Below are 16,733 nucleotides of genomic sequence, written 5' to 3' on the forward strand. Positions count from 1 at the left end.
AGTTTGCAGATGACACGAAGATTGGTGGAGTAGCAGATAGTGAAGGGAACTGTCAGAGATTACAGCTGAATATACATAGACTGGAGAGTTGGGCAGGCAAATGGCAGATGGAGTTCAACCTGGGCAAATGCGAGGTGATACATTTTGGAAGATCTAATTCAAGAGCGAACTATACAGTAAATGGAAAAGTCCTCAGGAAAATTGATGTACAGAGAGATCTGGGTGTTCAAGTCCATTGTTCCCTGAAGGTGGCAACGCAGGTCAATAGATTGGTCAAGAAGGCATACAGCATGCTTTCCTTCATCAGACAGGGTATTGAGTACAAGAGTTGGCAGGTCATGTTACAGTTGTATAAAACTTTGGTTCAGCCACATTTAGAGTACTGTGTACAGTTCTGGTCGCCACATTACCAAAAGGATGTGGATGGTTTGGAGAGGGTGCAGAGCAAGTTCACCAGGTTGTTGCCTGGTATGGAGGGTGCTAGCTGTGAAGAATGTTTGAGTAGATTAGGATTATTTTCATTAGAAAGACGGAGATTGACCGGGGACCTGATTGAGGTCTACAAAATCATGAGGGGTATAGACAAGGTGGATAGTAAGAAGCTTTTTCCCCAGAGTGGGGGACTCAATTACTAGGGGTCATGCGTTCAAAGTGAGAGGGGAAAGTTTATGGGTGATACGCGTGGAAAGTTTTTTACGCAGAGGGTGGTGGGTGCCTGGAACACATTCCCAGCAGAGGTGGTAGACGCAGACACGATAGTGTCTTTAAAGATATATCTGGACAGGTACATGGATGAGCAGGGAGCAAACGGATACAGACCCTTAGAAAATAGATGACAGGTTTAGATAGAGGATCTCGGTCGGTGCAGGCTTGGAGGGCCGAGGGGCCTGTTCCTGTGCTGTAATTTTCTTTGTAAAGCTACATCTCAGACCTAATTCAAAACTCCTTGATGACACACCTGAAACCCTGTTAGCACTCTAGAGCCACACACAAACTACAGTCTGTATAGTGAATTTTTACCTGGTGCTTGTTGAATACACAAATGCTGCCAGGCTGGCACAGTGCCCAAAACTGCACGCAACTGTTTGTACTGTAGATAGCCCAGACCCTGCTCTCTGTCCATGGACCACCATTGACTGGACGTTGCCACTAATTAATCGACATGACAATCTTGACCATTACGCTGAGATAAAATGGGAACTTACTGCATGATAGGGTAAACCACAGGTCAGAATGAATCGGTTGTCTTTGCAAGCAATCTGAAACAAAGAAGGGTTCATATGTCAACAATATTTCAAAGCACGGGTGAATATGGATTGTAATAAAGGGGAGGCGGTCACATAACGGTAGCATAACTGGACTAGCAATCCTAAAATCTGTGGTAAAATTTGAATTCAACCAAAAATCTGGAATAAAAAGTTAGCCTAATGGTGACCGCATAAATTTATCATCAAAATTCATCCGGTTCACTGATGTCCTTAAGGAAGGAAATCTGCCATTCTCACCTGGTCTGGACTATATTCCAGGGCCACAATAAAATGGTAGATGCTTAAGCATCCTTTGGGCAATTAGGGATGGGCAATAAATGCTGCACAGCCAGCAATACCCATATCCCAAGAGCACATAAAGGGAAAAATAAAGCTATATCACAAATTCATCATAAAACATTGCTGACAAATTTCTTGCTGTTCATTGAACCACATATTCCATTTCTTCCTACAGTCTGTAGATGGTTCGGTGGATTCGCCATGGAAAATTGCTCGTAGTGTCTAAGGATGTGCAAACTAGGTGGATTAACCATGGTAATGCGAGATCATGGGGATAGGATAGGGGCCTGGTTTTGGGTGCGGCACTTTTCAGAGGGTTGGTGCAGACTCAATGGGTTAAATGGCTTCTTTCTGCACTGTAGGGATCTATGTTTCTATGTGTCTATGATCATACCCTACGCCTGTATGTTGTCTTGAAACAGCATATCTTGCAAAATATTGAAGTGTTTACAGAGCAACAGGCCCAACAAGTAAACAGGTAGTATACGGCCAGTTGAGAGTGTAGTAGATTATTGGATTCCTCGAGCCTGCTCCGTCATTCAGTTAGATCATGGCTAATCTGACTGTTTCCTCATCTGCATATTCCTACCTAACCCAGATAACCTTTCATCTCCTTGTTTAACAAGCACCTCCACCTTAACAATATTTGACAACTTTTCAGGGACAGTTCCAAAACCTCAGGCACTTCAGAGAAAAAAAATTGTCCTCATCTTTATTTTAAATATTGAAACAGTGGCCTCACAATTTTCTGTCAAGAGAAAACATTCACTTCAATTCTACCCTGTCAATATCTTGTATGTTTCAATCAAGTTGGCTGTCAGTCTTCTAAACTCCAGCAGATAGAAAATAGTCCATCCAACCTTTCCTCATAAGGCAATTTACCTAATATACCGAATATGTTGCTCAGCCTTTGCTGAGATGCTTCCAACAGTTACATCTTTCTTCAACAAGGTGACCAATACTGTACACAGCACTCAAGATGTGGTCTGACCAGTGGCCTGTATAATTGAAACACACCCTCTCTGCATTTATATTTAATTACCCTTACAATAAATGATAATATTCTATTACCTTTCTTAATTACGTAGAATCATAGAATCCCTATAGTGTGGAAGCAGGCCATTAGGCTCAATGAGTCCACACCAACCCTCTGAAAAGCCTGTCACCTGGACCCACTCCCTACCCTATCTCTGTATTTCCCACTCAAGACATTATGGCAATTTAGCACGGCCAATCCGCCTAATCTGTCCATCTTTAGGCTATGGGAGGAAATCAGAGCACCCGGAGGAAATCCGCACAGATACAGGGAGAATGTGCAAACTCCACACTGACAGTCGCCCGAGGCTGGAATCAAATCCACATCCCTGGTGCTGTGAGACAGCAGAGCTAGTCACTGAGCCACAGTGCTTCCCCCATTACGTGCTGTACCTGCATACTAACCTTTTGCAATTCATTCACAAGAACACCCAGATCCCCCTCTATTTCAGAGCTTTGCAATCTCTACCTGTTTACGTTACGTGTTCAGTGGACACTTGAGTACAAGCCCTATCGAATGTAAGTTTCTCTTTGAGTGTTGAATAGTTGTGGTGTGTGAAAACAATAATTCGAGTGTTTAGTTGTTGATACCCAAAGTAAATCTAAGAACCAAAATGGGAATACAAAATCCTAGTTGGCTGCATTTTCTACCTTTCCATTCCTTCTGCCAAAATAAACAATTTCACATTTCCCCACATTGTACTGCATTTGCTAGATCTTTGCCAACTCACTTAATCTAACTATATCCTTTTGTAGCCTCCTAATGTCCTTTTCACAATTTACATTCCTACTTACCGTTGTGTTGTCAGCAATTTGGCAACCATATATTCAAGTCCCTTCAACTAAAATCAAATTATATAAACTGTAAACAGCTGAGGTCCCAGCACTGATCCCTGTGACATTGGATCAACTGGGCTTGTATTTGTTGGAATTTAGAAGAATGAGGGGAGTTCTTATTGAAACAAAATCTTGACAGGACTGGACAGACTCGATGCACGAAGAATGTTCCCAATGTGGGGCAAGTTCAGAACAAGGGGTCACAGTGTAAGAATAAGGGGTAAGCCATTCAGGACTGAAAGGAGGAAGAATTTCTTCACTGAGTTGTGAACTGTGCAATTCTCTTCCACAGGAAACTTTTGGGACCAGTTCATTCGATTTATTCAAGAGGGAGCTGGATCCGACCTTTGTGACGAAAGAGTTAAAGGGGTATGGGGAGAGTGAAGGAACGGGATCAAGACTGCATGATCAGCTACGATCATATTGAATGGCGGCACAGGCTCAAAGGGCAGAATGGCCTACTCCCACACTTATTTTCTATGACACACCACTTGTTACCTCTTACCAACCTAAAAAAAAGACTCATTTATGCCTATTCTAGCCCCTGTTGATGAGCTCTATCCATGCCAATATGTTGCTGCCTACATTAAAAGCATTTATTTTCTGGAATAAGCTTTGAGCTAATGCTTTCTGGAAATCTAAATATATTCTACCAACCAGTTCCCTTTATCTACAGCATGTTACTTTTGCAAAGAACTCTAATTAATTGAATGAACAGGATTTCCCTTTCTCAAAACTGTGACTGCTGGTTTCCTTTACATTTTTCTCACAGCCCAGCTAGAAGGCTTTCAATAATATCGTCAAACAGCTTCCGCATGGCCAATGTTGAGTTTGGCCCTATTTTAAACTTCTTCAATTAACCACAGAGGATGGGTCTACCCCTTGAAATTTATTGTTCTCACTGAATGCATTTATTTTGTACGTTCTTTAATAGTCCTTTCAACGTCTGCCACCACATCGCAACTGACCTAGCACTTAACCTAATTTTCATGCTCCTCTAATTCTGGTCTATTATATATTCCCATTCATAAGTGTTTACACCATCAATGAAGGCTGGAAAGTTGATTGCTGATGATGTAAAACAGGTCTCAGTGAATGGTTATGCACAGTCTCACCTGTGTACAGCTTGGCGACTGGCTGACACTCTCAGCCATGTGCTGAAATGGACACTGAGTAAGAAAGAAATTGGCAAAGGGCCTCTGAGGTTGGAGACTTCTCACATATGTTAAAACATTTGCTGAATGGGTGATTGATTCTAAATGGATCATTTAGCATTCCTCATTACAGCTGCAGCACTCCAATGGAACATAATCCAACTCCTTCCCTCAACCAGCTCCTGTTCAAGATCGGTCCAGTTCACATCCAAATGAAACCAACAGGATGAAAACAGGACAGATTCTAAAACAAGTGAGCTGCTTTTCCAGGTTTCAGCCCAGCTAATGAAGGGAAGAATCACCCTCTTGAGCATTTTGTTATGGTGGTTTCAATTTATTTATGGGCAGGTTGTCGTAATTTCTCTTTCTTGATGAGCTGAGTGATGGATACTTCCTGACATTTATGATGATTTAGCAATTTCAATTTCATTAATAGGAATTTTCTACTGGCACCCTAACAGCCTGAGACAAATAGAAGAACAGATATGCAGGAAAATTTCAGGGAAGTATAAAGGTACTGGGGTAGTGATAATAGGGGACTTCAATTTCCCCAACAATAATTGAAGTAGTCAGGCTGTGAAAGTTTTTTCAGAGAGCAGAAATCTTAAAATGCTTCTTAAGGGCAGCTTCTTAAGCAAGAAAGTAGAAGGCTGCACAAGACAGGGACTGTCTTGGACTTAATTTTAGGTAATGAAGCCAGGCAAGTGATTGAAGTGGTCAAATGGGCTTTAAATCAAAGTTCTAAACTGGAGGAAGGCTAATTCTAATAGGATCAGAGATGACTTGTTCAGAATGGGCTGCAGCAGACATTTTCATATAAATACATTTCAGAACTGTGGGATACATTCAAGAAAGAAATATGGACAGTACAGGATCAACATGTTCCGCTAAAGTAAAAAGGTAGGATCCACCAAATCCAGTGAACCCTGAATATCAAGGGATATGCAGCATTGGATTAAAAAAAAGGGAAGTTTATATCAGATGCTGAGGGCTCAAAACAGCAGAAGTCCTACAGCAGTATGGAATGTGCGGCGGGGTTGGATTAGGAGGACAGACTGAGTAGGCTGGGATTATACTCATTGGAATTCAGAAGAATGTGAGGAGATCTGATAGAAACATAAGATTATGAAGGGAATAGATAAAGTGGGGGCAGAGGTGTTGTTTCCACCAGCAGGTGGAACTAGGGCTAGGAAGCATAGCCTCAAAATAAAGGGAAGCAGATGTGGGAGAGCTAAAAGAAGATATGAAAGAATACTGGCCTGCTGTGTTCATCCAGCTCCACACCTTGTTATCAAAGGAAAATCCTAAATTGTTTTACAGTTAAATTAAGGCTAAAAGGATAATGGAGGAAACGTAGGGCCACGAACCTCTATTGTGGCAACTTGAGCATGAAGCTAGGATGCAAGTAAAGTTCCAAATGAATACTTTTGTGTGAATGTTGAGAATAGCAAGAGAGATGATATGGGCATAGAAATCAGGGAGAAGGTCTGTGATACAACTAACGAAATTTGAAGATTTCTGAATGGTTCTGCAGACTTAAAGATAGATAAATACCCAGTGCCAGATGAAATCTATCCCAGGCTGTTGAATAAGGCAAGGGAAGCAACAGCAGGGCCATGCAAAAATTTTCAATTTCTCTCTGGCCACAGGAGAGGTGCCAAAGAACTGGAGGATGGCCAATGTGGTACCATTAATCAAGAAGAGAGCGAGGGATAAACCAGGAAACTATAGCCAGTCAGCCTAACATTGATGGTACTTAAACCATTTAAACCATAAGCAATATGAGGGATAGCATTAATCTGTATTTGGAGAGGCATAAATTAGTCAAGAACAGATAGCATGATTTTGTTAAGGAGAGATCACGTTTTGGTAGGAATAACAGCAAAAATGGTCTATGTTTCAAATGGTAAAAAATTGCAGCACGCTCCTGTGCAGAGGGACTGGGTATCCTTGTGTATGAATCGCTAAAAGTAGGATTGCAGGTACAGCAGGTAATTAAAAAGGCAAATGGAATTTTGTCTGTCATTGCTCGAGAGATGGAGTTTAAAAACAGAGAGACTATGCTGAAGCTGTATAGGGTCATGGTGAGGCCACACCTGGAGTACTGTGTGTACTTTTGGTGTCCTTACTTGAGAAGGGATATACTAGCACTGGTGGGGGTGCAGAGGAGATTCACTCAGTCAATTCCAGACTTGAGAGGGTTGGATTATGAGGAAAGACTGAGTAGGCTGGGATTGTACTCATTGGAATTCAGAAGAATATGGGGAGATGTTATAGAAACATATAAGATTATGAAGGAAATAGAAAAGGTGGAGGCAGGGATGTTGTTTCCATCAGCAGGTGAAACTAGGACTAGAAGGCCTTGCCTCAAAATAAAAGGGAAGCAGATGCAGGACTGAGGCCAAGGCGGAACTTCTTCACCCAAAGGTTGTGAATCTGTGGAATTCCCTACCCAGTGAAGCGGTTGAAGCTACTTCACTGAATGTTTTTAAGGCAAGGCTAGATAAATTTTGTAAAGGAATTAAGGGTTATGGTGAGCGGGCGGGTAAGTGGAGCTGACTCTCAAAAAGATCAGCCACGACCTTATTGAATGGCAGGGGCAGGCTCAACTGGCCAGATGGCCCACTCTTGCTCCTAGTTCTTGTCTAACCACTTGATTGAATTTTTCAAGAGGTGACCATGTGTGTAGATGAGGGCAATTATTTTGCTGTAGCCTACTTGCATTTCAGCAATAATAACACAGTGTGGAGCTGGACGAACACAGCAGGCCAGGCAGCATCAAATGAGCAGGAAAGCTGACGTTTCAGGTCGGGACCCTTCCCGAAACGTCAAATTTCCTGCTCCTCTGATGCTGCCTGGCCTGCTGCATTCCTCCAGCTCCACACTGTGTTATCTTAGACGCCAGCATTGGCAGTTCTTACTGTCTCTTTGCATTTCAGCAAGGCTTTTTAGAATCCCTACAGTGTGGAAACAGGTCCTTTGGCCCAACAAGTCCACACCGAATCACAGTGCATCACACCCAGACCCATTCCCCCATAACCCACCTAAGTTACACACCCCTGGGACAGGTAATTTAGCATGGCCAATCCACTTAATCTGCACATCTTTGGACTGCGGGAGGAAACTGGAGCACCCGGAGAAAACTCACGCAGATGTGCAAAGAGAATGTGCAAACTCCACACAGACAGGCACCCAAGGCCGGAAGTGAACCTGGGTCCCTGGTGCTGTGAGGCAGTAGTGTAACCATTGTGCCACAGTTCCGCCCTGCATGGAACTTTATCAAAAGGACAATAAAGGTAAAAGCCCAAGGGATCTGAGGAAATTTGGCAAGAATCCACAATTACCTGAATGGCAAGAAGCAGAGGGTGATGATTAAGGGGTGTTTTCCCAACTGTAAATCTGAGTCCAGTGAGGTTCCACAGGGTTAGTGTTGGGGCCCTTGCTGTTTACAGTTTATATAAGTGATTTCAACTTGAACGTAGGAGGGTTGATCAGTATGTTCGCAGATGATACAAGAAATGGTGGGGTGGTAAATAGAGAGGAGCAGACAAATGTGCGAATTAGTAGCAAATTAGATAAATGTGAGGTGATGCACTTGGGCAAAACAAACAAGGCAAGGGCACACCTGATGAATGGTAGGACTCCAGGAAGCACCGAGGATCAGAGGGACTTTGATGTGCATATGTACCGGTCCCTCAAAGTATCAGGACAAGTTGATAAACTAGTTAAGGCAGCACTGGGACACTACCCTTTATTAGCCAAGGTAATGAGCTTAAGAGTGGGAAAGCTATGCTGAAACTGTACAAAATATCGATTAGACCGTAGCTACAGTTTGGCGTGCAGTTCTAGAATCCACATTATAGCAAAGAATGTGCAAAAATGTGATAGCAACGAATAGGGTAAAGAGTTTCAGTTATGAAGACAGATTAGATAGTCTGTTTTTCTTTGTGTGAGAGCAGAGGGGATTGAGAGGACATGATTGAGATGTATAAAATTACCAGGGGCATTGACAGAGTTGACAAGAAGAAACTCTTCCCCTTGATGCAGGGATCAATCATTGGGGACAAAGATTTAAGGTAAGGGTCAGAACATTTAGAGGAGACGTGAGGTAAACCTTTCAATCCTAAAGGTGGTGGGGATCTGGAACTCAATGCGTGGAAGGGTAATAGCAGAAAACATCATATTATTTAAAAAGTATTCAGATGTGCATTTGTGAAGCCAAGTATACAAGGTTATGGGCCAAGTGCTGGAAAAAGGGATTTGAATAACTAGGTGAGATAACACGGCTAGAGCTGGATGAACACAGGACGCCAAACAGCATCAGAGGAGCAGGAAAGCTGACATTTTGGGTCAAGACCCTTCTTCAGAAATGGGGGACGGGGAGGGGATTCTGAAATAAATAGGGAGAGGGGGGAGGTGGATAGAAGACAGACAATGGACAAGACAGGTGGAGAGGTGATAGACAGGTCAGAAGCGGGGTTGGAGCCAGTGAAGGTGAATGTAGGTGGGGAGCTAGGGAGGGGATAGGTCGGTCCAGGGAGGATGGACAGGTCAAGGAGGCGGGATGAGGTTGGTGGGTAGGAGATGGGGGTGGGAGGAATGGTTAGGGAGGCGGGGGCTAGCTGGGCTGGTTTTGGGATGTGGTCGAGGGAGGGGAGATTTTGAAGCTTGTGAAATACAAATTGATACCCTTGGGCTGCAGGGTTCCCAAGCAAAATATGAGATGCTGTTCCTGCAGTTTTCAGGTGGTGTTCATTGTGGCAATGCAGGAGGCCCAGGATGGACATGTCGTCCCAGGAGTTTGGGGGGGTGGTTTAAATGGTTCGCGACTGGGAGGTGTTGTTGTTTGTTGTGAACTGATCGTAGGTGTTCCGCAAAGGGGTCCCCAAGCCTCCGCTTGGTTTCCCCAATGTAGAGGAGGCCACAACGGGAACAGAGTCTGCTAATGTGGTATGCTGTATCTGCTGTTTCCGTTGTGGCCTCCTCTACATTGGGGAAACCAAACGGAGGCTTGGGGACCGCTTTGCAGAACACCTCCGCTCAGTTCACAACAAACAACTGCACCTCCCAGACGCGAACCATTTCCACTCACTCTCCCACTCCTTGGACGACATGTCCATCCTGGGCCTCCTGCAGTGCCACAATGACAGCACCCGAAAGCTGCAGGAACAGCAACTCATATTCCGCTTTGGAACCCTGCAGCCCAATGGTATCAATGTGGACTTCACCAGTTTCAAAATTGTCCCCTCCCCTGACCGCATCCCAAAACCAGCCCAGCTAGCCTTGACTCCCTAACCATTCCTCCCACTTCAAGCCCCACCCCCATGTCCTACCCATCAACCTCATCCCACCTCCTTGACCTGTCCGTCCTCCCTGGACCGAACTATCCCCTCCCTATCTCCCCATCTACATTCACCTTCACTGGGTCCATCCCTGCCTCTTTGGCCTGTCTGTCTTGTCTCCACTTATCTGCTCCTCCCCCTCTCTCCCTATTTATTTCAGAATCCCCTTCCTCTCCCCCATTTCTGAAGAAGGGTCTTGACCTGAAATGTCAGCTTTCCTGCTCCTCTAATGCTGCTTGGCCTGTGTTCATCCAGCTCCACACCAAGTTATCTCAGATTCTCCAGCATCAGCAGTTCCTACTATCTATTGAATAATTGGGTGATTGTATTTGACTGGCATAGATGTGATAAGCTGAAGGGCCTTTTCTGTGTTATGGACCACTCTGACCATTTATTACGCCTGAGATAATGGGAACTGCAGATGCTGGAGAATCCAAGATAACAAAGGGTGAACCTGTATGAACACAGCAGGCCAAGCAGCATCTCAGGAGCACAAAAGCTGACGTTTCGGGCCTAGACCCTATTATGCCTGACAGTTTTCACTCCTTTCTTCTTTTCAACTTCAAAAGTTTAGCTTCATTACTTTTCTATTGTAATCCACCACGCCGGTCTGAGATTAGTAATAACTTTGTGTTCTAAAATAATTTCATTCATTTGAACTTCTTTTCTTAGGAATGATGCTTAGGCCATTTTACTCTGTTTAAAGACTTCTCAGTACAATGAATGTGTTAGTCTGGAAAGCTCTCCCTCTTTGCACTCTGCATAGTTCATGAGGAACTCTGAGTAACTTCCTCTAATTTGGAATTATAAGTACGGTAGCTTTTAAAAATTAACTGTCATCTCCGAATGCACAGGCCAACCCATATATTTAACTGAGAATTCTGAGAACCCAAACTTGCAGCAAATGACATTATTATATGCAGTACATATAAATCTGAGTTTCATCAAACATTGAAACACAAAAGATAGGAGCAGGAGGTGGCTATTCAGCCCTTCAAGCCTGCTCTGTCATTCATCACAATCATGGCTGATTGTCCAACTCAATAGCCTAATCCTGCTTTCTCCCAAAACCTTTCCATCTCATTCGCCCCAAGTGCTATATCTAGCTGCCTCTTGAATACATTCAGTGTTTCGGCATCAACTAATTCCAATGATAATGAATTCCACAAGGTCACCACTCTTTGGTTGAAGAAATGTTTCCTCACTTCCATCCTAAATGGTCCACCCTGAATCCTCAGACTGCGACCCCTGGTTCTGGAAATACCCACCACTGGGAGCACCCTTCCTGCAACTGCCTTGTCCAGTCCTGTTAGAATTTTATAAGTCTCTTTGAGATCCCCCCCTCATTTGGTTGAACTCCAGCAAAAATAATCCTAACCTAGTCAATTTCTCCTCATACATCAGACCTGCCACCCCTTTTCTGTGCTCCCTTGAGAGCAAGAGCATCCCTCCTTAGAGAAGGATGTCAAAACTCTCACAATATTCCAGGTGTGGCCTCACTAAGGCCCTGTATAACTGCAACATCACATCTCTGCTCCTGTACTCGAAACCTCTCACAATGATGATCGACATACCATTTGCCTTCTTTACTGCCTGCTGCACCTGCATCCTTACCTTCAGCGACTGGTGCACAAGGACACCCAGGACCCACTGCACACTCCCCCTCTCCCAATTTACTTCCATTCAGGTAGTAATCTGCTTTCATCTTTTTGCTTCCAAAGTGAATAACCTCACATTTATCCAAATTATACTGCATCTGCCATTGATTTGCCCGCTCACCCAACCTGTCCAGATCATGCTGAAGGATCTCTACATCCTTATCGCAGTCCACCCTCCCACCCAATTTGATATCATCTGCAAACTTTGAGATGTTACATCTTGATCCTTCATCGAAATCATTAACACACATTGTAAATAGTTGGGGTCCCAGCACCAATCCTGTGGCACCCCGCTAGTGACTGCCTGCCAATTTGAAAAGGACTCATTAATTCCTACTCTTTGTTTCCTCTATGCCAGCCAGTCTCCTATCCATCTCAGTACACTTGCCCCAATCGCATGTGCTTTATCTTGCACATTATTATCTTATGTGGGACTTTGTCAAATGCTTTCGGAAAATCCAAATGTACAACATTGACTGGCTCCCCCTTGTCAACTTCAACAGTTACATCTTCATTGAATTCCAACAGATTTGTCAAGCATGATTTCCCCCTTCACAAATCCATGCTGACTCTGTCTGATCCTGCCGCTACTTACTTTGCTATGAAGTCCTTAATAATAGAATCGAAAATTTTCCCCAATACTGCTGTTAAGCTCACTGGTCTATAATTCTCTGTCTTCTCTCTACCTCCCTTTTTGAATATTGGATTGACATTAGCCACCCTCCAATCTGCAGGGACTGTTCCAGAGTCTATAGAATCCTCAAAGATGACCACCAATGCATCCATTATTTCTACAGCCTCTTCCTTAAGTACTCTGGGATGTAGATTATCAGGCCAAGGGGATTTTTCTACCTTGAATCCCCTCAATTTTCTCAGCACCATTTCTCTACTAATATTGATCTTCTCTCAATTCTTCCCTCTCATTGCAATCTCCAACAATGCTGGTATCTGATTTCTGTCCTCTTTTGTGAAGATACAACCAAAGTATGTGTTCAGTTGCTCAGCTATTTCTTTGTCCCCTATTATACATCCCCCCTTTTACACTTGTAGGGGACCTGCATTTGTCTTTGCCAATCTCTTTCTCTTCATATATATGTAGAAACACTTAGTGTCAGACTTTATGTTCCCTGCAAGCTTGCTTTTGTACTGTATTTTCCCATTCTTAATCCATCCTTTGGTCTTTCTTTGCCAAATTACAAACTGCTCCAAATGTCAGATGTATGCTTCTTCCTCGGATTAGACACGATCTCCAATTTCCTTTGTAAGCCATGGATTGGCCCTCATACCCAATTGGCTTTTGTGCCAGACTGGAATAAACAGTTGTCCCAGTTCCCCCATGCATTCCTTGAATGCTTGCCATCGCCTGTCCGCTGCCATCCCTTTAAGTAATTCTCCCCAATCAATCAAGGCCAACTCATGCCTCACATCTTCACAGTTTCCTTTATTAAGGTTCAGCACCCTCATCTCCAAAACAACTACCTCACTCTCCAACTTGATAATAATTTCTATCATGTTATGGTCGCTCTTCCCCAAAGAATCAAGCACAGCTGGATTGGCCACGATTCCCTTCTCACTGCACAATACCCAGTCTAAGATGGCCTGCTGTCTAGTTGGTTCCTCCACATATTGGTCAAGAAAACCATCTGGTATACAGGCCAGGAATCTGTCCTTTATGTCACTGTGGCTAATTTGCTTCACCCAATCTATGTTCAGATTAAAATCACCCGTGAGCACTGACATTCCTTTATCACATACGTCCCTGGTTTCCTGTTAAATGCCACTCTCAACATCACCAGTGCAACTTGCGTATCTATATCTGACACCCACTAATGGATTTTTGCCCCTTGGTATTTCTCAACTCTACCCATACAGAGTCCACATTGTCAGAGCTAACATCCTTTCTCACTATTGTGTTAATTTCCTCTTGAACCAGCAATGCCACTCCACCACCTTTTTCTTTTTGCCTGTCCTTCCTAAATACTAAATACCCTGGGACATTCAGTTCCCATCCCTGGTTACCTTGCAGCCACATCTCCATAATCCCAGTTATATCATGCCTGTTTACATTTATCTGCGCGATTAGTTCATCCACTTTAATGCTCCGTGCATTAAGGCACAAAGCCTTTAAGACTGTCTTTTTAACATTATTTGTCTCATTCTTATTGTTCTCAATAGACCTGGTTGAATTTTGTCCTTGGTTTCTCTGCCTAGCACTTTTCTTAGTCCCTTTTCCAACTTATGTTTTTATCCTCACTCCCTCTTGTTCTGACTTGTTTTACAAGACTCTGTCTTATTAGTTTAAACCCTCCCCAACCACTCTAGCAAACACTTCTCTAGGACATCAGTCCCAGTCCTTCCCAGTATAACCCATCTAATTTGTACAGGTCTCACCTCCCCCAGGAATGTGAAATCCACCGCGACACTTTTCAGCCATGTATTCATCTAACACATCTTGTCATTTCTACTCTGATTAGCACGTGGCACCAGCAGTAATCCTGAGATCACTACCTTTGAGGTCCGATTTCTTAACTTTCTCCCTAGCTCCCTCCATTCTGCTTTTAAGCCCTCATCCTTTTTTTAAGAAACCTAGTCATTTGTACCAATGTGTACCACGACCACTGGCTGATCATCCTCTCCTTCCAGAATGTCCTGTACCTGCTCCAAAACCTCCTTGACCCGAGCACCAGGGAGGCAACATACCATCCTGCAGTCCCATGTGCAGCCACAGAAACACCTGCCTATTCTCCTTACAATTGAGTCCTCTATGACTATTCCCTGGCAATTTTTACTCCTCCCCTCTGTCGCAGAACCAAACATGATGCAAAGAATTTGGCTGCAGCTGCTTTTCCCTTGAGAAGTCATTCCCTTCAACAGAATCCAAAACTGTATAACTATCTTGCAGGGTAATGGCCACAGAGATTCCTGCACTACCTTCCTATCTCTCTTGCTTTGCCTGAGAGTCTGAGCCTGCGGTGTGACCACCTCTCTATACATGTTATCTACGATACCCTCTGCCTTGCAGATGCTCCAGTGTCCCCAGTCACCGCTCTAGCTCTGAAACTCAAGCTTCCAGGAGCTGTAGGTGGACATGCTGACCCAAGGGACTGTAACTGTCCCCAGCCTGCCACGTAGAGAAAGAGGAGCAAACCAAGACTTTGTGCTCTTCTGCCATGAATTACCTCTTTAAATTAGACACTGCAGAGTACTTTATATTAGATTAAATCAAATTTGGTTATCCACTTGTGGAATTGTCGATATAATTTAGATACAAACATCTTGTGATCTCTGTACAATTTCACAAAGCTGAGATCAGGTTTAGGAAACCTAGTAGAATAACATATTCATCTTAAATTATTCAACGTAAAAATCAAAGGTAAGGAGAAAGCAATCACAGGGATGCTGTCAAATGAGAAATTGATCACAGTGAGGTTGATATCTGGCAGCATTGAGAGGGGGACCAGGAAAATGAGTGACACCAGGTCAGAGATAGAAACTGACAAAATGAAGAATGCCAAGTCCAGCCTGTACAGGTGTACTACCTATTGCCTACAACTCCCTGAATGTGGTGCAAAGCAAACTAAATTAACCTAAACTATGCCTTACTGAAGTCCGGACCTAGGGGAATGCTTATTAATTCATCTAAAGATTTACACTCGTAAAATGTCTGAGATGGCGAGATTGTCCTCACCATAAGTTTCTATCAGTGTTTATTGAGGAGGCACATTGGTATTATTGAGCTGCATCACAGAATACATGCTGTAGGGAATGCAGTCAATTCCACATATGAGCTATGAAATATGAGCGAACTATTTCTAGTTGCAAATGCCACATAATGCAGAAACAAACTGTCACATAGCTGCAGTACATTCTACACTGCATGCAACATAATTTCTAGAATTTTCATTTTATAATAGTGACTTGTGTAGATTACTTTTCTGAGGGATTTTTTTAAAAATAGCTAGAGCAGGAAACTTCTGGAGTGTTAAAAGAAGATTGCTCTTATTGTGATGGTGTACAACAGGTGGGGTAAACACTGAGAGCCATTAGCTTGCCTTTGGTTCGGCGTAATAAAGGATCAATTTTAGTTGAAGAAACTTCAAGATCAAAACAGTTTGAGCAGTTCCGAGTCACAAGCAGACGTTGTTTCGCTTTGAGAAACCAGTACAGCACAGCACAGGAAAAGCAGTATCTCAGAAAAAATCTTTGGCAGTGTAATTTCCAAACCAGGGGTTCTCTGTTTTGTAATTATTTATTTAAGACGACTTTCCTGTTCACAGGAATGAACCCAAGCGAGTCATGCAAGTCAAATGTAAAGATTTGATATAGAGAGTTATTTTTCTTTTGACAGCATGGTGGCTCAGTGGTTAGCACTACTGCCTCACAGCGACAGAGACCCAGGTTTGATTCCACCCTCAGGTGACTGTCTGTGTGGAGTTTGCACATTCTCCCCTTGACTGCATGGGTTTCCTTCGGGTGCTCCGGATACCCACCATTGTCCAATGAGGTTAGATAGATTGGACACGTTAAATTACCCTTAGAGTCCAGGGATATGCAGGCTAGCTGGATTAGCCATAGGAAATGCAGGGTTTCAGGGATAGGGTATGGGGTGCGGGTCTGGGTCTGGATTGGATACTCTTCAGCAGGGTGGTGTGAGCTCGTTTCCACACTCTAGGGATTCTATGTTTCTCTGAATTTGAATCACTGTAAAGTGATGGTGTTAGGGAATAGACTGAAGCCATGGTTTCCTGCGTATTTAAAATTTTCCAAATGGGCTCTATAAGCAGAGAGTCTGATATTTATTATTGGTTTTGTCTTTTGTGCAATAAACAACTGCTCCTGTTGTTGAAGAAACTCCTCAGCATCCTTTTTTCTGATGAAGGTTCTAGGCCCGAAACATCAGCTTTTGTGCTCCTAAGATGCTGCTCGGCATGCTGTGTTTATCCAGCTCCACACTTTGTTATCTTGGATTCTCCAGCATCTGCAGTTCCCATTATCTCCTCAGCAATGAGTTTGGAGGAAGAGAAGGGGTTAGTTACCTCAGTTGTTAGACAGCTGGTTTGTAATGCAGAGTTTCTGATGAAGGGTCTAGGCCTGAAACATCAGCTTTCCTGCTCCTAAAATGCTGCTTGGCCTGCTGTATTCATCCAGCTCCACACTTTG

At 43.4% G+C, this 16,733-nt stretch overlaps 1 protein-coding gene across 3 annotated transcripts in view; it reads right to left on the reverse strand.

Annotated features, from left to right (window-relative positions):
- exd3 (exonuclease 3'-5' domain containing 3) overlaps positions 1-16,733 on the reverse strand; it is a 644,822-nt gene that overhangs the window by 192,509 nt on the left and 435,580 nt on the right. For all 3 annotated transcript variants that reach the window (XM_059638357.1, XM_059638356.1, XM_048558801.2), the window contains one exon: positions 1,206-1,259. In XM_059638357.1, the coding sequence (XP_059494340.1) occupies positions 1,206-1,259 (54 nt within the window). The remainder of the gene's footprint in view (positions 1-1,205; positions 1,260-16,733) is intronic.

This window comes from Stegostoma tigrinum, chromosome 29, assembly GCF_030684315.1.
Source record: "Stegostoma tigrinum isolate sSteTig4 chromosome 29, sSteTig4.hap1, whole genome shotgun sequence".
In the NCBI taxonomy this organism is placed as follows: Eukaryota; Metazoa; Chordata; class Chondrichthyes; order Orectolobiformes; family Stegostomatidae; genus Stegostoma; species Stegostoma tigrinum.